Source organism: Penaeus vannamei, chromosome 7 (genome assembly GCF_042767895.1).
Source record: "Penaeus vannamei isolate JL-2024 chromosome 7, ASM4276789v1, whole genome shotgun sequence".
Classification (NCBI taxonomy): Eukaryota; Metazoa; Arthropoda; class Malacostraca; order Decapoda; family Penaeidae; genus Penaeus; species Penaeus vannamei.
In genome coordinates, this window is record NC_091555.1 from 6,290,430 (window position 1) to 6,315,429 (window position 25,000).

At 36.9% G+C, this 25,000-nt stretch overlaps 2 protein-coding genes across 5 annotated transcripts in view; both read left to right on the forward strand.

Annotated features, from left to right (window-relative positions):
- LOC113811195 (heparan-alpha-glucosaminide N-acetyltransferase) overlaps positions 1–9,816 on the forward strand; it is a 13,453-nt gene extending 3,637 nt beyond the window's left edge. For 2 of the 4 annotated variants that reach the window (XM_027362875.2, XM_027362876.2), the window contains exons 2-14: positions 96–310; positions 610–725; positions 854–957; positions 1,845–1,945; positions 3,041–3,252; positions 4,127–4,234; positions 4,864–5,001; positions 5,240–5,360; positions 5,559–5,680; positions 5,943–6,138; positions 6,528–6,620; positions 6,871–7,054; positions 7,232–9,816. In XM_027362875.2, coding sequence (XP_027218676.2) covers positions 96–310; positions 610–725; positions 854–957; positions 1,845–1,945; positions 3,041–3,252; positions 4,127–4,234; positions 4,864–5,001; positions 5,240–5,360; positions 5,559–5,680; positions 5,943–6,138; positions 6,528–6,620; positions 6,871–7,054; positions 7,232–7,410 — 1,889 coding nt within the window. In that variant the 3' untranslated portion in view covers positions 7,411–9,816. The remainder of the gene's footprint in view (positions 1–95; positions 311–609; positions 726–853; positions 958–1,844; positions 1,946–3,040; positions 3,253–4,126; positions 4,235–4,863; positions 5,002–5,239; positions 5,361–5,558; positions 5,681–5,942; positions 6,139–6,527; positions 6,621–6,870; positions 7,055–7,231) is intronic. The other 2 variants (XM_027362877.2, XM_027362878.2) reach the window with 1 other exon arrangement.
- A 1,074-nt stretch (positions 9,817–10,890) lies between these two features.
- The window catches only part of LOC113825451 (glycine receptor subunit alpha-2), a 50,637-nt gene continuing 36,527 nt past the window's right edge, over positions 10,891–25,000 (forward strand). Inside the window, exon 1 of the mRNA XM_070123460.1 lies at positions 10,891–12,063. The gene's annotated coding sequence lies outside the window, so the exon portion shown is untranslated. The remainder of the gene's footprint in view (positions 12,064–25,000) is intronic.

The following is a 25,000-nucleotide window of genomic DNA, read 5'->3' on the forward strand; positions in this document are numbered from 1 at the left end:
CGACTTCCTCATCATTTATCTTTCAGTCACGTTATCTCTGCTCACCTATCAGCCTTAGATAGATAAAACACTAACATTCAGGATGCCCTTTCCAGACTCGTTTGATTTGTTGCAGTATATTGGTGCCGATGAGGAACTAACCCATGCATTAAGAACAACTGCCATGGCACTGCTTGGCACTTCCACTCCCAGCTGCGGCTCGGGAGATGAACGCACTCGCCTCCAACTGGACGAGGCTTGTCTGACAGTGGAGAATTTGGATGCCAAGACACAGTTACAGCTCTGGGCACAGGCAGAGGAATGCTACACGGTAAGGTTGTGCGATTATTATAATTTATTTGTGTATTTTGTATTGTTGAGAAGGTGTGGATCTAACAGAGATTACTTTCCTTTTGATATTGGGATATTATATGTTTGTATAAGTTGGAGAAATTTCTCTGTCCGAAGAATTTTGTCTAAAGATTTTTTTCAGACCTAGGTGATTTATCTTGCGGAATCTTTGTTTTTAAGAATGTGTTTTTGAGATTACTTGTTTTCCTTGCTGAATTCTTCTTGGTTATTTAATTGTGTTTTTTTTATATCGTAAATTGATTTTGGCTACTTCTACAGTGTCCACCATGGAAATACCTTACTCTCGATGCTAACAGCACGCAAGATCTGGTCGTAAACAGTACATACCCAACACAGCTTTATATTCGAACAGCAGATGGGACAGATGTGCACAGGTTAGTTGAATCTTAAACTTAAAATGTATTTTCGTGCTACTTAATTTCTATGTGAATATTTATTAATGAGAAAATCTTTTTACCAATGTAATATAATGAATTAATTTCTTTTATTTTTAAATTTTCAGTTCTACTTATCATTTTGGAGAATATGGAGGCTATAGGCTCGGATTTAGTACAAAATCTATTACCAGTATTAAGGTTCTATCTCTGCCACACAATGAATATCTTCGTAAGTATCAGATTATTTGCTCTATTTGTTTGTTGTGTGTTTCATTGACAACATTTTCAGACTTTTCAAAACTGATATTCATGTATAGTATCTATCTTGTAGAAAGATTTTTTTTAGCCAGTCTTCTTATTGGTATTCTTTTTATTCCTTTCTTCTTCTTTATGTATGAATTAGGTTTTTCTTCTTTCTCTTTTCCTTTTCCATATCCTTTTCCTCTTTTTCCTTCTTCTTATCCTCCTCCTCTTCCATCTTCTTCTTCTTCTTCTTCATCATCATTCTCTCCTCCTCCTCCTCCTCCTTCTTCTCCTCCTCCACCTCCTCCCCCTCCCCCTCCTCCCCCTCCTCCTCCTCCTCCCCCTCCTCTCCCTCCCCCTCCTCCCCCTCCCTCCCCCCCCCTCCCCCTCACCCCCTCCTCCTCCTCCTCCTCCTCCTCCTCCTCCTCCTCCTCCTCCTCCTCCTCCTCCTCCTCCTCCTCCTCCTCCCTCCTCCTCCTCCCTCCTCCCCTCCTCCTCCCTCCTCCCTCCTCTTCCTCTTCCTCCTCCTCCCCTCCTCCTCCTCCTCCTCCTCCTCCTCCTCCTCCTCCTCCACCTCCTCTTCCTCCTCCCTCCTCCTTCTACTGCTCCTCCTCCTCCTCCTCCTCCTCCTCCTCCTCCTCCTCCTCCTCCTCCCTCCTCCTCCTCCCCTCCTCTTCCTCCCTCCTCCTCCTCCTCTTCCTCCTCCCTCCTCCTTCTACCACTCCTCCTCCTCCTTCTCCCCCTCCTCCTCCTCCCCTTCCTCCTCCCCCTCCTCCCCCTCCTCCTCCCTCCCCTTTTTCTCAAATTTTTATGAAGTTACATTGTTACTTAACAACTTCGGTCAATCACTTGAATATCCTTTCTTTGTGACAGCACTGCTCATTGCTACCATCTTCTTCGCGATGCTGGCCTTCATCTGGCAGTGTGGAAAGCTGCTTATGAGGCGAATGGACTCTTCTACTTATCCATTTGAGGTGATTAGATAAACTGTGGGTTCCTTCATTTTCCTAGGATTCACATGTACAATAGAAAATAATAGTTGTGTTACATGTTTTCTTTCTTTTTTTCTCTCAATTCGAAGATGAATTATCACCCAAGAAACATTGTGAGAGTTGTAACAGAAGAATATACTTGACAAGTAGCTTTTTGGGTTATGTTTTTAACACATTTCACAAGATGACCTATGGTTGTACAGACAGGGAAGTAATGCATGAGATTTAAAGCATTTGCTTAGGAAAGTATACTTTTTTTATTTTTTAAACTTATTTATTTATGGTTAGCTTTTGTATGCCCTGTATCTTGGAGTTTATAGGCAATAATGTTTTATGGTAATTAATTTTGAAAATTTTGATAATCAGCTTTCTCAGTACTAAATTATATTTAGTTGATGTTTTTGGCATTAATATGATCAAGATTTTACATCAATCATAGCTGTATTATCTTTATGTTGCAGCTTATTAGTAGTAACCCAGTGACTGTAGCACAGACCTCGAACATACAAAAGAACGTGTGCATCTGTATGATCAAGTAACGACAAAGCATTTTTTTTTTTTGATTATATATAATATATATTGCTCCTATGTGAAATGGAAGCCAATAGCAAAGTGCAGGAAAGTCAAAAGTAATTATAGGAGGAAAACAACTGCTCCATGTGGTAGGGCTAATAGACCTTCCCATCACTATTCTAAACTGTGCTTGATTGGTTAACCAGAAAAGCTATTTGTGAATTTATCAAGTTAAGTACTATTTTTTAAGAAAATAAGGCTTGTATTAACAAATTGATTTTATTGCTGGTTGATCAGTAATTTTGGTCCTGAACAGCTACTATGCATTTGTACAAATTTACAACCATATAGATAGATAACAGCCTTAATAACCTATGTGTCTTAAATGTACTGCTTATTTATGCATTAGAAGGTATGTATCAGAATTAAAGAAATTCTTGTTCTCAGAATTGTAGTATCATCGTTATTATAATTTTCATCGTAACATTTTATTATCAGTGGTAATCACCATGGCTCATAATGTATGACTTACTTTAATTTATTCCATCTCCACACACTTTCCAGTCTTCCAGTGGGACAAGCGAGCGCTCTCCCCTCCTCTCACCTCGACAGGAATCTGCAGCGTCATCCTCGGCTTCTTACACCCTGTCTCCTCCCACAAACACCCAAGCATCAACCTCATCCGATGCTTCTCCCATCCTGTCATCAGCCTCTGTTGTTGTCCCAGACTCCCGCAGGGCTGGAGGCCGTTTGCTGTCACTGGACACATTTAGAGGGTACTGTGATGTCTGTTTGGTGTTGTTTAGTAGGTATTATTTTCAGATTCAAAATGAATGAGAAAATGGTTTTGTTGAAGAATTATCTTGTTTATATGTCCCAATGTTAGTTTTTCAGGTATCATATTTTGTTCTAAGAATATCCTAATGACCTTTTTATCCCATTTTTATGTTGATTTGATTGGAGATAAGTATTATCGCTGATCTCCTTTGGTAGGTCCAAGAATATGTCACATGTTTTTTTAATGTGTTTTTTGTATCTTAATTCAGCTTGTTTTTTTGAGGTTTATATTTTTATTATTTATCTATTTGTTGTTGGTCACATCAAAGATATAACAGGTAAGGAAACCCCTCTTGATATTACTTGACGTTTAGCTTGTGATTTCTTAGTTTTGATTAGTTATGTTCCCATCTAATCACCAATATTAGATAGTATTTTAAGAAAAATTGTCTAAAGTAGGAATTTTTCATCACCATTGCTATAATTGTCTTCTTTTTTTTGGGGGGGGGGGGCAAGATAATTTCATAAAAAGTCAGTCTCTAAGGTGTTCATTGATATTACTACAATTGAAATTATCTTTGGTGGTTTCATCAGATCCGGCTTTGATCAACTTTGAATGTTAGCACTCATGCTGACCAGTGGATATCTTGTATATTGAAATAATGTATTTTTATTTATTTATTATATTTTTCATTCACATATATTTATATGTATATGTATTTTTTTTTTCTGCCAGAAGAGAGAACAATTTACCAGTGATGATATTTGATACCTGGAAGATATGATACATGTATGGTCTCATAATCATATGTATTGATAAAGTGTGCAATGTTTTTGTACCAATTGGTTTCTTTATTATTTTTTGATTTTCAGACTGGCAATTGTAGTTATGATATTTGTGAATTATGGTGGAGGAAAATACTATTTCTTCAAACATGCCCGTTGGAATGGCCTTACTGTTGCTGATTTGGTCTTCCCATGGTAAGGTTCAGATAGAAATTTGACTGTTACGACTCCCTCTTAAACTATATTAATTTCTCATGACCCCTAGTTGATGAGTATTAGACTCATGTTGTTGTAAATCAATATTAGATTCAAACTTTAATGAAATGTCTAGGATGACCTGTGTATTTTTTTAGTTCATACTATTGATGTTTAGTCTCTGATCTGAAATTGTAGATCAGTACATTTGAATCAGATATTCTTACATTTAGCACTGTGATTGTCATATAGGACCTGCTAAGATTGTATGCAATGATTTTCTCTATCTTTAGATGGCATAGTTCCTTCATTTAGGATATGCATTTAGTGTGGCTAAACACTTCATGAAGTATCTAGGGGAATAACAGATCCAGACTCTTGGGAAAAGTGGGGAGCAGATAGCCTTTTAGATATATATATATGAAAGAGATCGTAGAATTATCTGTGTCACTTGGCTTTTGAATGTTTTTAGATCATAGCTTCAAATATTTGGTGGAGTACCCAACCTCTCCTTGATCATTAAGCCTGGCAATATTAAACCTACTCATTTTATTTCATGATATTTCACATTCTCTTGATTAAGAATATGCAATCAAGTGTCTTCTCTTTCTCTCTCTTATTCACCATAGGTTCCTCTGGATTATGGGTGTCAGCCTTGTCTTCTCCGTGCGTTCACAACTGAGACGCGCCACCAAGAGACATGTCATGGTGATGAGGATTCTGAAGAGATGCCTCATTCTCTTCGCTCTTGGCATTATTGTCAACAGGTGAGAATTTAAAGCATGTAAAGCAGGAAAGTATGTGAGGATAATGTGGTTCAACTTCAGTTTTTTCGTTTGGGTTTATTTTCTTCTTAATTGACAAATTATTGGATGAAGTTTGCATCTAATTTGTTTGCATTAATTATTACCTCTCTAAATCTTCAGAAAAAAAAGACTTTGCATAGGAGGGATAGATGCCCAAGTAACGTATTCTAAAAAGATTTGCTCTTGCATTGTTTTTCAGTGATGGTCACAACTACTTGCCAACCTTCCGCATTCTTGGCGTGCTGCAGCGCTTTGCTATATGCTATTTTATTACTGCTGTTATGGAGGTGTATTTGATGGACCCACAGGAATCACCACAGGTATGAAAAGGATTTAGGGGAGAAAGTAAGATAAGGTGAAATATATGTATATATAGGGAGAGAGAGATATGGATATAGATATATGAAGACATTAGAAAATTGATTAAATTTTTTTGGTTTATTTGATAGCATTAGTCTGTTAACTTCATGCTCAATAAAAATAGGCTAATGAGTATGTTCATGTATTTATAATTTCAGTATGTTTGGTACTGGCCGGTGAGGGACTTGGTCAGATCTTGGCTTCAGTGGTTTTTAACTATTGTTCTTGTCGCAGTTCAGATAATCATCACCTTTAGCTTGAAAGTTCCTGGATGTCCCACGTAAGAGACTTTTTTCAAAAGTAATTTGGAATAGCAGGAAAATTCACAATAAGGGAACCAAATCTCACTTTTCTAATAAACTTGGTTTGGTTGCTGTTATTTGTCTATCTTTCTTTCAACATGGTAGAATGTTTTTGCCATTCTATAGACATTTAAAAAAGTGTTTTATATTCAGCATTCATGAAGTATGGGCTGTAATGTATATAAATTAAACAGATAAAAGCATATTTATTCAAACATCAATTTTATATGTTTTTTGCAGTGGCTATCTGGGTCCTGGGGGTCTGCATGAAGGAGGAAAATATGCAAACTGTACAGGTGGTGCTGCTGGTTATATAGACAGAATGGTGCTTGGAGTTTCTCATGTTTACCCCAGACCTACTTGCCAAGTGATATACAGTGGTGACACCCCTTACGATCCTGAGGGCATTCTGGGAGCTCTTACTTCGGTGTTAATGGTAAGTGTGTTATTTCTGGGTCTTTTAAGGAGATATGAAAGACTCTCATGACTAGACGTTATAGGTATTTGCATTTTAGACCAAGTATTATTTATGTCTTGTCTTCAGTAAAGAATTATATATATATATATATATATATATATATATATATATATATATATATATATATATATATATATATATATATATATATATATATATATATTACTTCAGATGTAGTTAGTGACCTACTATTATTACACTTAGTGGCTCTTGGTATGTTTCTAATAAAATGTGAAAAGCATAGATTTTTAGTTTTTTTCAAAATATTAGTAGCATACAGACTGAACAGAAGAGAAGGAAGGGGAAAAAAAATAGTTATTAGAATGATGAACTATTTTTCTTCACAGGTTCAGTTTGGTGTAGCAGCTGGCCGCATCATTGTAACTTATCAGGACCATAATTCTCGCATTAAGAGGTGGATTGTTTGGGGTGTTGTGACAGTAAGTTGTGATACTGATGTTGTTTTATCTTGTATGTTATTTCTCACTTTTGCAGCCAGACCCTGAAATATTTGATTGTTATGTGTACTTTTCCTTTAATGTAATTTGATGATTGTGCAAAAATATTTAATGCAAAACTAGTTATGAAAATTTTGTGTATGGTAGAGGGTAACGTGAAGTGAAAGAATGGTAACCTGTTTTGATTACTTTTCTCGTAAAATGATATAATTAACATACACACTCCTTCCAGGGAATGTTAGCTGGATGTTTCTGCGGCTGGAGGAAAGAAGGGGGCCTCATTCCAGTGAATAAAAATCTTTGGTCTTTCTCATATGTCTTAACCACAGCTTGCTTTGCCTTCTTCCTTCTCTCATTCTTTTATGTTGTGATTGACAAATGGCAATGGTGGAGTGGAAACCCTCTCAGATATGCTGGTTAGTGGTTATCAATTTTGTTTGTGTTGATCGGGAGCTAGTCTCAAAATGGTTTTCCCATGAAAGACTGAAGAAATCAGAAAATATCTGTAAAAAGACAGAAACAAATTAAAAAATTAATGCAAAACATGATCGGTATCCGGAAACTTATCTCTCTACTACCCTTTCTCTCCCCAGGAATGAACTCGATCGTCCTTTACGTCGGGCATGAGATTTGTGGCTCGCTGCTCCCCTTCTCGTGGCAGCCAGTGGGCCAATACCACGTATATCACCTCATTATGAACCTTTGGGGAGCTAGTCTTTGGGTGTTTATTGCTTATTTCCTTCATCTGAAGAAGATTTATGTGTCTGTCTAAAGTGAAATGAAGAGGATGTTCTGAAGTTACTGCAGTTGTAACTAAGGTTTATATGTCAGTATTGAGTATACTGAAGGTTGAAAGTTACAGCTATTGTATCCAAGAAGGCATATCTATAAGAATAGAATATGCTGAAGAGAGTGGTTGAAAGTTACTGCTAAGTTACCATGTCTACGTTTGTTTTAAAACTGAGATCAATTTTTGATTACATGGATATTGGCCATAGTATATTTATATGAATATATATATTTTTGAATATTACTATTTCACCTGGACTATACTTTATTCTTTTATATTATTTACAAAAAGAAAGTTACCGTAGATTGTTAAGCATGCTTTTGAAATATATTTTGAAAATAGGAAAAGGTGCAGAAGTATACAGGCAAGAACTGTGTTTAACAGTGAGATTTTGCTTTTATGTAATCCTTAAGTTACATTCCCCTTGTTGTGATATTTGTGACAAATATCTTTGGTTATAGTTGGAATCAAGATTGTGGTAAGCTGTATGTTGATAACTGGTGATACTGTAGTTCCTTTACTTTGTTTATATATTTTATTATTCATTTATATATAATTTTTAAATTGTGTGATTTGATTATTCTTGTTCTTTGGAAGCTTTCAAAATAATTTCTTTCCAAGTGAAAATGATTTTTGATGTGGAACGAGGTACAGTAGTCTGTTGATGAACTGGTGATAGTAAACTAGACCACATTTATGGTGCTCCCTATATGATAAGACTTTCTCCTTTTGTACAATTGATTATGCATGTTTATGATTGCAGTTGATGAGCACCTCTGATTTGTCACATTAAAGGTGAAAAACTACAAAGAACAAGGTTGGCTCTCTCTCTCTCTCTCTCTCTCTCTCTCTCTCTCTCTCTCTCTCTCTCTCTCTCTCTCTCTCTCTCTCTCTCTCTCTCTCTCTCTCTCTCTCTCTCTCTCTCTCTCTCTCTCCACCCCTCTCCCCCTTTCCCCTCTCCCCCTTTCCCCTCTCCCCTCTCCCCTCCCTCCTCCCTCCTCCCTCCTCCCTCCTCCCTCCTCCCTCCTCCCTCCTTCCTCCTCGCTCCCTCCCTCGCTTTCTCCCTCCGTTCTTCTCCTCCTTATTTTTCCCTGTCTTCACCTTCACATTTTTCTCCTTCTCCCTCTCCCACTTCTCCCCCTCCCTCCCTTCCCATTTTCTCACATTTTTACTACTTCTCCCATCTTTCTTCCTCTTTCTTCCCCCACCCCCCACCCCCATGTTCATATCCATGGGATATAATGAAAGAATATCATTTTAAGGACAGCTTATAAAAGAACTACCTCTCTCTGCTGGCTAGGACTTCATTCATGATAATCTAACAAAATCACGTTTTCTTTTTTCCCGTCAGTTACCATGAGATTTCTGTTTAATTTTAGTGCCATTAGCTTTATGACTGCTATCCAGTGCCATATTTTCTCCTTTTGGCTCTGATTGCATTGCATTGCTATGTTTTAAGCTCTCAGAACAATATTCAAACATAGAGTACAATGTCGGTGATTATGAATGCTGTGCCATTGCAAAGGAAATAATTAGATCTGAGCTTGTGCTGTTGTGCTGAAAGGTGCAATCTAGTTGCTTTATTACTGGGTTTAAGTTTATATTATTTCATTAGTTATTTTCTTGACTTTACAATTTAATTTGATGAGTTAGCTTACCAGAATTGATACTTTTCTGTGGATTTTTCAGCTGTTGTGGAGTGTGTGAAAATTCTTTACACATGAAGAAATTGGTTGACTAGTCATATTTTGTATGCACTATTGAAAGTTTAGTGAAATGTGTTGGCGGCAAATCATATTGGTATTGTTTTACTTTTGGACAAAAATGTCGTTACGGAAAAAATATCTACACTATATGTGGGGTCAGCAGGTAGCTCTGTGAATTCTCTTCTTTGTAAAGAAATGTATATTTTTTATATGAACAGAGTATGGAATCACTGCTGCACACTCATACAATGTGCCGTGTCTATGATATTTAGCGAAGTTTTGGTCTGCATTTTTGTGATTGTTTGAAGGTGGTTATTTTTGACTGAATTCATCTGCAGTGTGCACTCTACAGGGTGGTCGGTATGTGTGAGTTCTCTTTAGGTTGTATAGTGATTGATATTGCATTACCACACTTAATGCTACACAGAGTTTATTCTTTAAATAAAGTTTGAATTGTTTTTGTTTCTATTCTATATTTAGAAATGTGTGTTGCAGATGGGATATGAAATGATTTAAGTTCATGAATTCACTTTATTACTCAATTGTTTTGTTAAGAATAAGTTTGTGAATAATAAATGCTCAGATTTCTTCCAAACAGCAGCCAGTATTTTGTAGAGCAGTTTTTTTATAGACAATACTCTTTTTACAGTATGATAACTTTGAGTAAAATATATTGAGATTACATCGAGTTTTTCAATCCTCATGTATGTATTTTGAATATATTGATATTTAGTTGTTATATCTCTCTTCCATAAGCTTAATTTGCCAAAAAATAATAATTTACTGATACATTGACTTCTATTACTACTACTACTACTACTCCTGTTATTACTACTGTTACTACTACAATAACAAGAACAACATCAACAGCAACAACAAAAATATTAACAACACTGACTACTAATACTTCTTCTACTTCTTCTTCTCCTTCTCCTTTACCTTCTCCTTCTCCTCCTTCTACCCCTTCTCATTCTCATTCTCATTCTCCTTCTTCTCATTCTCATTCTCATTCTTCTTCTCATTCTTCTTCTTCTTATTATTATTATTATTATTATACTGCTATTGCTATTGTTAATACAACTAATGCTGCTGCTAGTACTACTACTATTACTACTACTATGTCTGTTTCAGCTATAACTGATACTACCAATACTACTGCTACAACTATCATTACAACGCTATGATTAATGTTGTTGCTACTCCTGCTACTATTATTATTAAAAATGTTACTATTATTACTCCTACTCCTACTTCTACTGCTACCACCACCACCTCCACCATTACTCCACCACCACCTTCACCTCCTCCACCTCCACCTCCTCCTCCTCCTCCTCCTCCTCCTCCTCCTCCTCCTCCTCCTCCTCCTCCATCATCATAATTATTACTATCACCACTACTACTACCATTATCACCACCACCGATAATACAGAAAGATTGAAATAGTAACAATAACAACAACCATAAGAAAGATTTGATTGTATGTGCTAATTTATATGTTAATTTATGGATTCTAATTATTTCTAGGAGAAATATGGACAATGAAAAGATATAGTAGAAATTTGTGAGAAAATGGATTGTACTTGTAATTAACAGAGATAGAGGAAAATAACTTAACGGGATAACAAAAGTAGAAAAATATTAAGGGTTATTGAGAAAGGGAATGAAAGATGTTAAAAATAAGGGACTGGAATATATTTTTACGGAAAAGGAATGGGACCTACATAGAGGAAAACAAATGATGGAAATAAAAGTAATTCTTATCTTTATACAATGACAAACGGTCTCAAAAATACGCTACATTTTATTTGAATATGATATCAAAAGTAATAGAGCTAAGAAAAAATGAATAAAAGTATGTTGAATGATGACCAAAATGGATAAAAACAAGGGAATGGAAGAAGAGGGATAGGAAAGTTGAGAATCGAACGAAGAGGTAAGTGGGGAAGAAAGAAGAGAATGGTAGATGGAGCGAGCAAAAACTAGACACACGGGAAGGAAGGAGAGACGAAGAGAGAGATAAGGGGAGTGGTGTGAGAGGATAGAAGAAAGGAAATGAGAAGATTTAATATGTGGAGCGAAAAGAAGAGGGGATAATTAGAGAGAAAGAAACGAGGTGCAAAGAGAGAAAAAAAGGCGCTGAACAATGAAAAGAGAGGGGAAAGGGGATGGGAAGTGACGAAATGAGAAAAATGGGAATGAAAGAAAAAGAAACGAGAGAAGATGGAAAGGAGAAGTGGTGGGGAACGACTAGAAGAGAGAGGGGAACAAAGGGGAAAGGAGCGTAGCAACGGGAAGATAAGAAAGAGGGGGCGGAGAGAGAGAAGGCAGGAAGGTCATGCTATCGCCTCCATCAACCGAAAGGGTCAGACGTCTAGCTCTCAGTAGGTCCCGGGCCGTCGCGGAGTGCAGACACACCCGACCTTCTCCGTTGCACGAGGCTGAGTCACCTGTCGGAGTGCCACAGTGGAGCGGTCGTGTCAATGGCACAGTCGGAAGCCCCATCTGCTACAGTGTCTACGTATTTACAGCTTTAGCATTAAAAGCGTCGACTTCGAAGCCTGGCAGTGCCAACGGCAAGGCGGGAAAAGAACCAAAGAACCAGCGCCAGTGTTGGAATCACCGATGAAACACTTGACAGTGCATCAGTCTTCTTCTGCCTCTTCCAGTGCCGCCAGGAGCAAGCAAACCAGAACAAAGGAACTACAACAAACCGAAAAACAGAATTAATCAGAAACAAAAGAAAATACAGAGAGAGAAGAGAAAAACGGTTTTTCTTCTTTCTTCGCCAGAGTTCCGAGTACGGAGCGTCTCCTCCGATAAAAAAAAAGAAATTAAAATCCGTAAAACAAACCAAGAGAACGAAAGAGGGACAAAATTTCTAGTAAATGAGAAAGGTATAATTACTTCGCTGTCGCTCGCCAGGCATCAGGTAAGAGGACAAACTATGAAAAGAGTAAAGAAACAATAGCATTACATATTCTCTTTTGTACTGAAGGGTAACAATAAAGGGCATTTATAAATCGTCGGAGGAATGTAATGGCAGAGAGAGAGAGAGAGAGAGAGAGAGAGAGATAGATAGAGAGAGAGAGAGAGAGAGAGAGAGAGAGAGAGACAGAGACAGAGACAGAGACAGAGACAGAGACAGAGACAGAGACAGAGACAGAGACAGAGACAGAGACAGAGACAGAGACAGAGACAGAGACAGACAGAGACAGACAGAGACAGAGAGAGAGCGAGAGAGAGAAAAAGAGAGAAAGAGAGAGAGAGAGAGAGAGAGAGAGAGAGACAGACAGACAGACAGAGGCAGAGACAGAGACAGAACGAGAGAGAGAAAAAGAGAGAAAAAGAGAGAGAGCGAGCGAGAGAGCGAGACAGACAGCCAGAGACAGAAACAGAGAGAGAGCGAGAGAGAGAAAAAGAGAGAGAGACAGAGACAGAGAGAGAAAAAGAGAGAAAGGGGGGGGGGGGGTGAGAGGGTGATATATATATATATATATATATATATATATATATATATATATATATATATAGAGAGAGAGAGAGAGAGAGAGAGAGAGAGAGAGAGAGAGAGAGATAAAGAAAGAAAGAAAGAAAGAAAGAGGGGGGGTGAGATTGTAATATATATATATATATATATATATATATATATATATATATATATATATATGTATATATATGTATATATATATATATATATATATATATATATATATATATATATATAGAGAGAGAGAGAGAGAGAGAGAGAGAGAGAGATTTAGAGAGAGAGAGAGAGAGAGAGAAAGAAAGATAGAGAGAGTGTATGTGTGTGTGAGAGAGAGAGAGAGAGGAAAGTTCATTAGTATCATCTTTATCATTATCATCCTCATCATTATGATTATTATCATTATTGTTAGTAGTACTAGTGCTAGTATCATCATCATTATTATTTTTGTTACTGTTCTTGTTCTGTTATCATTATTATCATTGCTATTATCGTTTCATTTATTATCATATCATAACTGTTATTATCAGTGTTGTTATTATTGTTATTACTATTATTATTATCATTGTTTTTGTTGCTGTTATTACTATCATTATTGTTATCATCATTATCATCGTTCTTATTATCATTATTATTGATGTTATCATTATTATTATTATTATTATTATTATTATTATTATTATTATTATTATTATTATTATTATTATTATTATTATTATTATTGTCATCATTATTGTTATCATTATTATTATTGATGTTGTTGTTGTTATCATTACCATTATTATTATTATCATCTTTATTGTTGTTGTTATTATCATCATCATCATCATCATTGTCATCATTGTTACTTTCATTATCAATGTTATTATTATTTCTACTATAACTATTATTATCATCATGCTTATTATTATAAGATTATTAACATTACTATAATATCTTTTTTTCTTCGCTGTCACCGCCACTATCATCATCATCATTATACTTATTTTTATCATCATCATCATCATCATCATCATCATTAGTATCATTTTTATCTTCATAATCCTCATCCTTATCCTCATTATCATCATTATCATCATCACCACCATCATCATCATTAGTATTATTTTTATCTTCATCATCCTCACCATCATCATTATCATTATCACCATCCTCATCACCATTAGAATTATTTTTATCATCATTGTCCTCCTCCTCCTAATCATCATCACCATCATTATCTTCGTCCTCATGTGAAGAGGATGTAAGCCTATTGTTATTATTTAGATTTTTTTTTTTTTGATATGCAGTTATATGTATATATATATATATATATATATATATATATATATATATATATATATATATATGTGTGTGTGTGTGTGTGTGTGTGTGTGTGTGTGTGTGTGTGTGTGTGTGTGTATGTGTGTGCGTATGTGTATGTGTGTATGTGTATCTATATACGCATAGATAGATAGATAAACCGATAATTAGTTTATTGAATAATATTCTCATATCTCTATTTCACATGTATAGTCCTCTAATTTACAAATCTCTTCCCTTAGACATGAAAAGATATATAAAAAAAGAAATATATATATATATATATATATATATATATATAAAGATATATATAAAGATATATAAATATATAAAGATATATAAAATAAAGAAATTTCCCTAAAATCAAAATCTGTGAAGGAAAGACGAGAGAGAACAGAAGCATGACGTCACAGGCATCTGAAGGCGAAAGATGCTGATGCAAGATTTCCCTCGTCTCGCCTGGCGGGGGGGGGGGGGGGGGAGGACGACAGGGGATGGGTGGGGAAGAGGGGGAGAGGGAGGGGAAGGGAGGATTAGGAGGTAGGGGAGATGGGTTGGGGAGGAGAGGGAGGGGAAGGGAGGATTAGGAGGTAGGGGAGGTGGGTTGGGGAGGGGGAGGGTTAAGGAGGGTGAGGGAGGGTGAGGGAGGGTTGGGGGAGGGTGAGGGAGGGTGAGGGTAATGTTTGGGGAGGAGAGGAGGAGGAAGGGGGTGTAGGAGGTAGGGGAGGGAGGGTGGTAGGGTGAGGGTAATGTTTGGGGAGGGGGGAGGGGGTGGGAGGATTAGGAGGTAGGTAGGGAGGAGGGTGGTAGGGTGAGGGAGGGTTGGGGAAGGGGAGGGGGGAGGAGGAGGCAGGATTAGGAGGTAGGGGGGGAGGGTTGGTAGGGTGAGGGAAGGTTGGGGAAGGGGAGGGGGGGGGGAGGGGAGTAGGGAAGAAATAGGGGAGGAGGGTGGTAAGGTGAAGGTAATGTTTGGGGAGGGGGAGGGGAGGGGAAGGGAGTAGAAGGAGGTAGGGGAGGAGGGTTGGTAGGGTGAGGGTGATTTTTGGGGAGGGGAGAGGGGGGAGTAGGTGGTAGGGAAGGTGGGTGGTAGGGTGAGGGTAATGTTTGGGGAGGGGGGAGGGGGAGGGAATAGTAGGAAGTAAGGAGGTAGGGGCAGAAGGTGGTAGGGTGAGGGTAATGTTTGGGGAGGGGGGAGAGGGAGGGACTAGTAGGAAGTAGGGGAGGTGGGTGGTAGGGGGAGGAGGAGGGAGGAGGGAGGAGGGAGTAGGAGGCAGTAGGGGAGGTGGGTTGGTAGGGTGAGGGAGGGTTGGGGAGGGTGGCAATTTAGGGCAGGTTAAGATGGGTTATAGGCAAGTGCAGAAGGGTGGAAAGACTGAGAGTGGGGGGGGGGTTGGATAGGACTAGGTTGGGGGTGGGTAGGGGGTGAAATGAGGTTGTAGGGGGAGTAGGGGTGATGGGGGGGGGTAGGGGAATTATCTCCCCCCACACACTCGTAATCCGTCTATTGTTCTCTCTCTTTTTCTCTCTCTCTCTCTCTCTCTCTTTCTCTTTCTCTCGCTCTGTCACATCAGCACCAAATCAGCAACTTATTGTTCATCGACAAATATCCAGGTTTAGGGAAACGGGGCTGCATGTTCATCCGCGGACCTGGACCCAATCGCCCACTCACACATATGCACACACATGCTCGTACACACACACGCACACACACACACACACACACACACACACACACACACACACACACACACACACACACACACACACACACACGTGTGCGTGTGTGTGTGTGTTGTGTGTTGTGTTTTGTGTCTGTGTGTGTATACACATACACACACACATATATTCATATATATATATATATGTATATATATATATATATATATATATATATATATATATATATATGTGTGTGTGTGTGTGTGTGTGTGTGTGTGTGTGTGTGTGTGTGTGTGTGTGTGTGTGTGTGTGTGTGTGTGTATGTGTGTGTGTCTGTGTGTGTGTGTGTGTGTGTGCGTATGCGTGTGTGTGTGTGTGTGCGTGTATATGTATGTATGTATGTATGTATGTATACATCTATACATATATACATGTGTGTATGTGTGTGCGAGTGTGTGTGTGTATGTGTGTGATAGTGATAGTGATAGTGAGAGAGAGAGAAGAAGCAGATACAACTTGTCCATTCCCTATTCATCAGTGTCTCAGTATTTTGATAATATACATCAGTTTGAGACAGAACTCACTTTATTAAATTGTAACATCAGTAATTGTCTGAATATCTACCTAATCACTCGACACAGAAAAACCTACAACCTAATCTTTAAAGAAACCAAAGATTTAAATAAAATCTACAACTTATTTTATTTTTTATTTTTATCTTTTATTTATTTATTTACTTTTGTCGAGGAAAGATAAACAACCGAAATTACATTCATGAAAACGTGACAAAAGGTAATAGCGCCCCCCCCTTCCCCCCACCCCCTTAATACCGTTTTCCTTGCGTCTCGTTTTACCTGAAATCGCCAGCGCCAACTTTGCCACTGGGGGGGGGGGGGGGGGCGGTGACGTCTATTGTCCTGTAGCGATGACTCAGCACTTTCTCCCACTGATTAGGATCCTGAAAGGAACCTACAGGGGAAGGTGGTCGATGTATATTCAAATATGCAGAACGTACACGTTTCTTTGTGGAAAACGCACACACACGCACGTCAATGTCCAATACTTATAACTTTTTTTCCGTCTGACTGTCTGTGCACTTTTTGAGGAAGCCAAATACAACTGCTTATGACTAAATATTTTCCCTTCGCTCTTGTTGACTGTCATGGCACTTATTTCCAATGTAAACGGACCATTGTGAACTCTGAGGGTTCTCTTCTAACCTCCTCTCCCCTTCTCCCTTCTCCCTTCTCCCTTCTCTCTCTCTGTCTCTCCCTTCCTCTTCCCTCTCCATCCATATCGATAGAGTAAAAGCAGAGTTCGGTATCACTAAGAATTATCTGAATGTTAAAGCTCGATGTTAAGTCACTTGATAAAATCTCCTGTGAAACTGTAGTAGGAATCAATTAATAATTATATAAACGTGGAAGACACATACACAGATAAAGAATATTAATCCTAAGACACTTAATTCATAAGGCTTTTTTTCCATGGTCATTTTAACATTCTCATCTCCACTGCTTCTCTCCTCTGCTTCAGTTCTCATCTCTCTCTCATTTCCTTTCCCTCATTCTCTCTCTCTACCTTTCCCTTTCCCACTCTGCCTCTCCCTCATTCCAAAATCAATAGTAATAATAAGTGATAATGATGATGATAATGATGACGATAGTAACAAGAACAAGAGCAATAATGATAATAATGATGAAATAATGGAAATAAGGATATTAATATAGAGTAGGATTCTGATAGATTTATAATATGATGCCTGTATGCGTGTTTGTTTGTTTGTATGTGTGTGAGTGTATCATATATATATATATATATATATATATATATATATATATATATATATATATATATATATATATATGCACGTATGTATGTACATAGGTGAATGAATCTTTTTGTTTTAATGTTAGTATAGACGCATCTGTATGTGCACAGAAGCCACAGATGCATACAGATACACATGCAGAACAAGTCATAGAGACCAAGTTAGCGAACAAAATGACAAAAATGATAAGCGAACAGGGCAAAAGACGGAGAAGAAAAAGAAAGAAAAGAAACAAAGCAAGAAAAGGCAACCGATAAAGAATGGTTGTCACCAGCCGTCCATTATATACGGCATCATCACCCTTAGCCTCGCCCATAAGTTGCTTGGGGAGCAGGAAAGAGATGCACATTCGATGGCAACAGCTAATGGTTGTACAGAGGTGACCCTGTTATTTGCGGGGAATAATCGTGGGTTTTGTTTTCTTTCTCTTTCATTTTTATTTATTTATGTGTTGGTAGGGTGAGTTTTCTTATGTTGGTGGGATTGGGGATTATTATGTGAGTAATGTACACAATGTATGCATATGTGAAAATGTTCGTTTGCTTGTGTGGACCTATGTGTGTGGTGTGTGTTTGTACCTCTCTGTGTGTGTTTGTGTCGACCTATGTGTGTTTGTACCTCTGTGTGTGTGTTTGTGTGGACCTATGTGTGTGTTTGTACCTCTGTGTGTGTGTTTGTGTCGACCTATGTGTGTGTTTGTACCTCTGTGTGTGTGTTTGTGTCGACCTATGTGTGTGTTTGTACCTCTGTGTGTGTGTTTGTGTGGACCTATGTGTGTGGTGTGTGTTTGTACCTCTGTGTGTGTGTTTGTGTGGACCTATGTGTGTGTTTGTACCTCTGTGTGTGTGTTTGTGTCGACCTATGGGTGTGTTTGTACCTCTGTGTGTGTGTTTGTGTGGACCTATGTGTGTGTTTGTACCTCTGTGTGTGTGTTTGTGTCGACCTATGTGTGTGTTTGTACCTCTGTGTGTGTGTTTGTGTGGACCTATGTGTGTGTTTGTACCTCTGTGTGTGTGTTTGTGTCGACCTATGTGTGTGGTGTGTGTTTGTACCTCTGTGTGTGTGTTTGTGTCGACCTATGTGTGTGGTGTGTGTTTGTACCTGTGTGTGTGTGTGTTTCTGTGGACCTATGTGTGTGGTATGTGTTTGTACCTGTGTGTGTGTGGACCTATGTATGTCGATTGTGTTTGTGCCTCTATGTGTACATGTGTTCGCGTGTTTGCATTAATTTCATTGCTCTCTGTAGATGCAGTATCTCGCCTTTCATCGCCATTTCTCATTAGCAAAAGGAGAGTCCCAATACTGAGAAGAAAGATCTTATTGGTGCTCAGTAAAGTAGAAAGGGAACCTCGAGTGGCTCCCCATCCCTCTTCCTTTCTTCTGTGTCCTCCGCCAAACCCTTCGTTAACCACCTTTTCCTCCTCCCTCCCCACTTCCCCTACTCATTCTTCCTGTACGTCCCCCGCCAATCGCTCTCTTATTCCTGTTTTCTCTCTTCCTCCTCTGTCTACTCTCTCGCTCCCACTCGCTCTGTACCCTCCCACTTGCCCTCTTTTACTCCCCCTTCCCTCCTTCCTCTATTCCCCACCCTCAGCCCCCTCCCACTCACCGTTCTTCACCCCCCACACTCTCCCTACTCCCCCTCCCACTACCTGCCCCTCCCCCCACCCCGGCCTTCTTCTGTGTCCGCCTCCTCACTTCCTAAGTCGTTCCTTGGGGGCTTAGTCGTCCTGAGCCGTCACGTCACTCGAGGGGCCTTCTGTCACTGTGGTGCCACCTTATCGCCTCCTCTGTCTTGTACTTGCTGTTTTATTCCCTCGATCACCCACGTAGCAGACCATAATTCACATATAAACCTTCGCAATGATACGTTGGTGCCATTTCTTAGCGTTATCATTGTTATCATTATACCCTTAGGAATGCTCTTTATTCTTTGCGTTCTTATGGCCATTATAACGCTATACCTTTGTCTTTAAGTTGATGTTATGTATTCATTGCGATGACGTCGTTAACAGGATGAGAGGATAAGTCTACGGAATTTACCACCACATTTCACTAATTGAACCTTACGCAATTTGAAGACGTATGTGAGGACCGTGTCTGTTGTTCATAAGGGATATATCTTTATGGTATTCAGATATAAATATTTACACGAATAGACATGGGAGACATCAAAATATATATTTATCAATAAGGTGTCTGTCTCCCATTTTTTTTCTTATGTAGTTCTTCCATTTAGGAGCAATGTCGAGTTCGGTATCATTAAGAATTATCTGAATGTTAAGGCTTGAGGTGTTTCAAGTCATTTGAGAAATTCTCCTGTGAAAATGTAATATGAATAAATAAAGAATAATATAAACGTGGAAGACACATGAACAGATAAAGATTAATTATAAAACACTTGATTCATAACGCCTCTTCATATGGTCATTCTAACATTCTCATCTTTATAACAAATCCTTAGGTGTGATATGGAAGTAGAGAAGGAGAGGGAGAGAGAGAAAGAGAGAAAGAGAGAAAGAGACAGAGACAGAGACAGACAGAGAGAGAGACAGACAGAGAGACAGAGAGAGAGATACAGAGAGAAAGAAAGAGAGAGAGAGAGAGAGAGAGAGAGAGAGAGAGAGAGAAAGAGAGAAAGAGAGAAAGAGACAGAGACAGAGACAGACAGAGAGAGAGACAGACAGAGAGACAGAGAGAGAGATACAGAGACATAGACAGAGACAGAGACAGACATACAGAGATACACAGAGAGAGACAGACATACAGAGAAAGAGAGAGAGAAAGAGAGAGTAGAGATAAAAAGGGGGGGACCTAAGAATCAATCATTTATCGGGGCATGATCAGCCAGCCAGGCAGTTCCCGGACGTGCACAAGGACCTATGGAGATAAATCCTGTTTCTTAAGATCTGCCACCTCCTACAGATTCCACGGATTTCGGGCACTCGCCTCCAGGCCGCAGGGAGAGAGAGAGAGAGAGAGAGAGAGAGAGAGAGAGATAAAGAGAGAGAGAGAGATAAAGAGAGAGAGAGAGAGAGAGAGAGAGAGAGAAAGAGAGAGAGAGAGAGAGAGAGAGAGAAAAGAAACGAATTGGATTTTTTTTTCTTCTTTTTCTATTTCCTTTTTTCTTTCTTTTTCTTCATTATTATTAATTTTTGGGATGTAATTCTTGGTGTGAGGGTTTTAGCTCAAAGATCTTTTTGTTTGTTTGTTTGTTTTTATTATAAGATATAATAAGATATAAACGTTTCTGAATTCTATATTAGTGAAGCTGTTTCCAGTTTGGATATTAATTGCTATCTTTATTGCTATCATTATTGGTAATGGTTTTGGAAAAACTTATATGATCATTATTGCCACTCTTATGATGATGATTATGATGATGATGGCCATGATGATGAATGATGATGATGATGGTGATGATGACTATGATGATGATAATGTTGATGATGATGTTGATGACTATGATGATGGTGATGATGATGATGATGATGGTGGTGGTGGTGATGATGATGATTTTTGTTATTATCATTTTTGTCATCATTATCATTGTTATCACAATTATTATCTACGCTATTATTGTTATCATTTATGGCATTATTATCATTATCATTATTGTCTTTAATGTTTCTATTATCATTATTGTTATTGTTGTTGTTATTATTATAAATATTAGTATTGCTATTATTACTATCATCATTATTAACATTATTGATATCATTATTGTTACTGCTGTTTTTGTTGGTATTGTTGTTGTTGCAATAATCATTGCTATTATCATTTTAATTGTGATGAAATCTTTTTGTTATTCTTATCATCATTATAATTATGATTGTTATAATCATCATTATCATTACTATCATTTTTATCATTACTATTGATATTACTGTTATCAATATTATTATTATTATTATTATTATTATTATTATTATTATTATTATTATTATTATTATTATTATCATTATTATTATTATTATTATTATTATTATTATTATCATTATTATCATCATCATTATCATTATGTGACTATTATCATTATTGTTATGGTTTATATTGTTATTACTATGATCATTATTAGTATTGATATCATGTTATTATCGATAGTATTATTATAATTATTATCATTATTGTTATTATTATTATTATTATCATTATTATTATTATTATTATTATTATTATTATTATTATTATTATTATCATTATTATTATTATTATTATTATTATTATTATTATTATTATTATTATTATTATTATTATTATCATTATTATTATCATCATCATCATTACTATTATTATTATCTTTGTTATTATTATTATTATTATTGTTATTATTATTACTATTATTATTATTATTATTATTATTATTATTATCATTATTATTATTATTATTATTATCATCATCATTGTTATTATTATTATGAATATCACTAGCATTATAATTGTTGTTGTTCCTTTTTCTTGTTCTAATTCTTGTTCTTCTCATTATTATTATCATCATTATCATTACTGTTATTATTACTTTATTACTATTATATAAAGTTATCATTATCATTATTGTTATTGTTGTCGTTGTTGTTTTTGCTGGAATTATTGTTATGGTTATCATTATGATTATCATGATTACTATCATCATTATTATTATCATCATTATTATTATCATTGTTTCTAGCATTTTATAACATTGTCATTATCATTATTTTCATAATGATGATGATGATTACAATTATACTATGGATAACGATGATGGTAATAATGCTAATAAAATCAATGATAATGGTAATGTACTAATGATACAAATAATAATAATTATTATTATGATAATGATAATAACAATATCACCACCACCACCACCAACGATAAAAGTAATAAAGATGATGATAACAATGACATTGGCAAAAACAACGATAGTAATAGTGATAGTAATGATAATAATATCAGTGATAATAATAACGATAATGATAATGATAATAATAACAAAAGTAATACAAATGATAGCAATGAGGATGATAATTATAATAACAACAATAATGGTAATGATATTAATGATAATGATGATAACATTGAAACAATGATACTAATACTAAAGATAATAGTAGTAATAATATTGATAATATCAGTTATGATAGAAATAATGATAATGATAATGATAATGATAATGATAATGATGATGATGGTAATAATGACAATAATGATAACGGCAATAATAATAATAATGATAATAAGAAAATGAGAATGATTATAATGACCAAAGTAATACTGAAGATAACGAGAGAGAGAGAGAGAGAGAGAGAGAGAGAGAGAGAGAGAGAGAGAGAGAGAGAGAGAGAGAGAGAGAGAGAGAGAGAGAGAGAGAGAGAGTGAGTGAGTGAGTGAGTGAGTGAGTTAGTTTTATTGTCAATAATAACCCCATTTCATAGGAAATCCAGTTACTCTTTAGTATCAAAATGAAAGGATTTTATGTCCTCAGTCTTTTCATATATATACTTAAGCGTCGTACATAAGTGCTGGTTACATAAAAAAAGAAAAATTTTCATATTATTGATACTAATATTAGTGATAATAACTATTATAATAATAACAGTAATAATAATGATAATAATAATAATAATAATAATAATAATAATAATAATAATATTGATGATAATGATAATAATTATAATGATAAAACAAATTATTATTGTTATCGTTATTAGTGATAGTAACGATAATGTTAAGGATAATAATGGTAATAATAATGATAACAAAAACAGTAATACTAACTTGGTTATAATTATCCTTGCTAATATAGCTACTATTAACACCACCATTACTTCTATCATTATGTTTGTTAAATTCGTTGTTATTGCTACCACTTATATCACTGGCATCATCTTCACCATCATCATCACCACCACCATCATCACCACCACCATCATCAACAATCATCATCATCACCATCATCATCATTACCATCACCACCACCACCACCATCATCACCACCACCATCATCAACAATCATCCTCATCCTCATCATCACCATCATCAACAATCATCATCACCATCATCAACAATCATCACCATCATCGTCATCATTACCATCATCATCACCACCCCCACCCCCACCATCACCACCATCATCATCAACAATCATCATCATCACCATCATCATCATAATCATCATCACCATCCTCCTCCTTATCATCATCATCACCAATCACCACCACCACCACCATCATCACAACCACCACCATCATCATCACCAATCACCACCACCACCACCATCATCACCAATCACCACCATCATCATCACCAATCACCACCACCACCACCATCATCACAACCACCACCATCATCACAACCACCACCATCATCATCACCAATCACCACCACCACCACCATCATCACCAATCACCACCATCATCATCACCAATCACCACCATTACCATCACTAACACAACGACGAAGCCAATGGTTAGCCTCACACAAACATACACACAAATACCAGACGGGAAAGCACGACATCAAAGACAGGTAATCCTAATGTAAAAGGTAATTAGGAGAAGCCCAAGTATAAGGCGTCGTTACCTTTCTTCTTTCTCTTCCTGACCTTCCTATGTCCTTCATTTATTGTTTTATCTCTTCGTTCGTCTTTTAAAGTTCCCCTTTCTCTCTGCATATGTCCTTTATTTCTTGTTTTTTTTTTTTTTTTTTTTTGTTCGTTTTAATGGTCTTTTGAAGGTTCTTTTTTCTCCTTTCTTCTTCTCTCATTTCTTGTTTTATCTTTTCGTTCGTCTTTTAAAGGTCCTTTCTCTCTGAATATGTCCTTTATTTCTTGTTTTATCTTTGCGTTCGTTTTTCATGGTCCTTTAAAAGTCCTTTTTCTTCTTTCTTCTCCTCCTCTCATTTCTCGTTTTATCTTTTCGTTCGTTTTTGATCGTCTTTTAAAGGTCCTTTGATAACTGAAGTCTTTTATTATCTGTTTGTCTGTCTGTTCGTCTATTTGCTTGTCTATCTGAATCGTATTCATGTTGACAAATGTAGAAAAGGTATGAATGGTAATGACTGTCTTCATATACTCGAAACAGGTGAAATACATCTCTTTGTTTTGTGAAGATATTCTCATCTACGCCTTTTCTACTCTGTCTATCTCTCTGTGTCTTCTTTTTTGGCTCTGTCTTTGTCTTTTTGTTTAACTGTACCTGTCTTTGTGTCTCTGTGTCTATGCATTCCTCTTTTTCTCGTGTTGTGTCTAGGCACTTCTCTTTCTCTCATTTTGTGTCTATGCATTTGTCTTTCTCTCGTTCCCTCCCTTTCACCCCCCCCTCTCTCTCTCGTGCTGTGACTATACATTTCTCTCGTTTTGTGTCTATGCATTTCTCTTTCTCTCGTTTCCTCCCATTCACCTCCCATTCTCTCTCTATCGCTTTCCTTTACCCTCTTACCACTCCTCCCCATCGATAACTCTTACCGGACCGGAAGAAAAGCTAATCTACATTGCTAGAGCTTCAGCCTCAATGAATATAGAAGGTTCTACTTACATATCAGACCAAGGTTTTTACATAAGGGAAAGGAAGGGGAACAGAAAGAAATTGGAGGGGGAGGGGGTGAAAA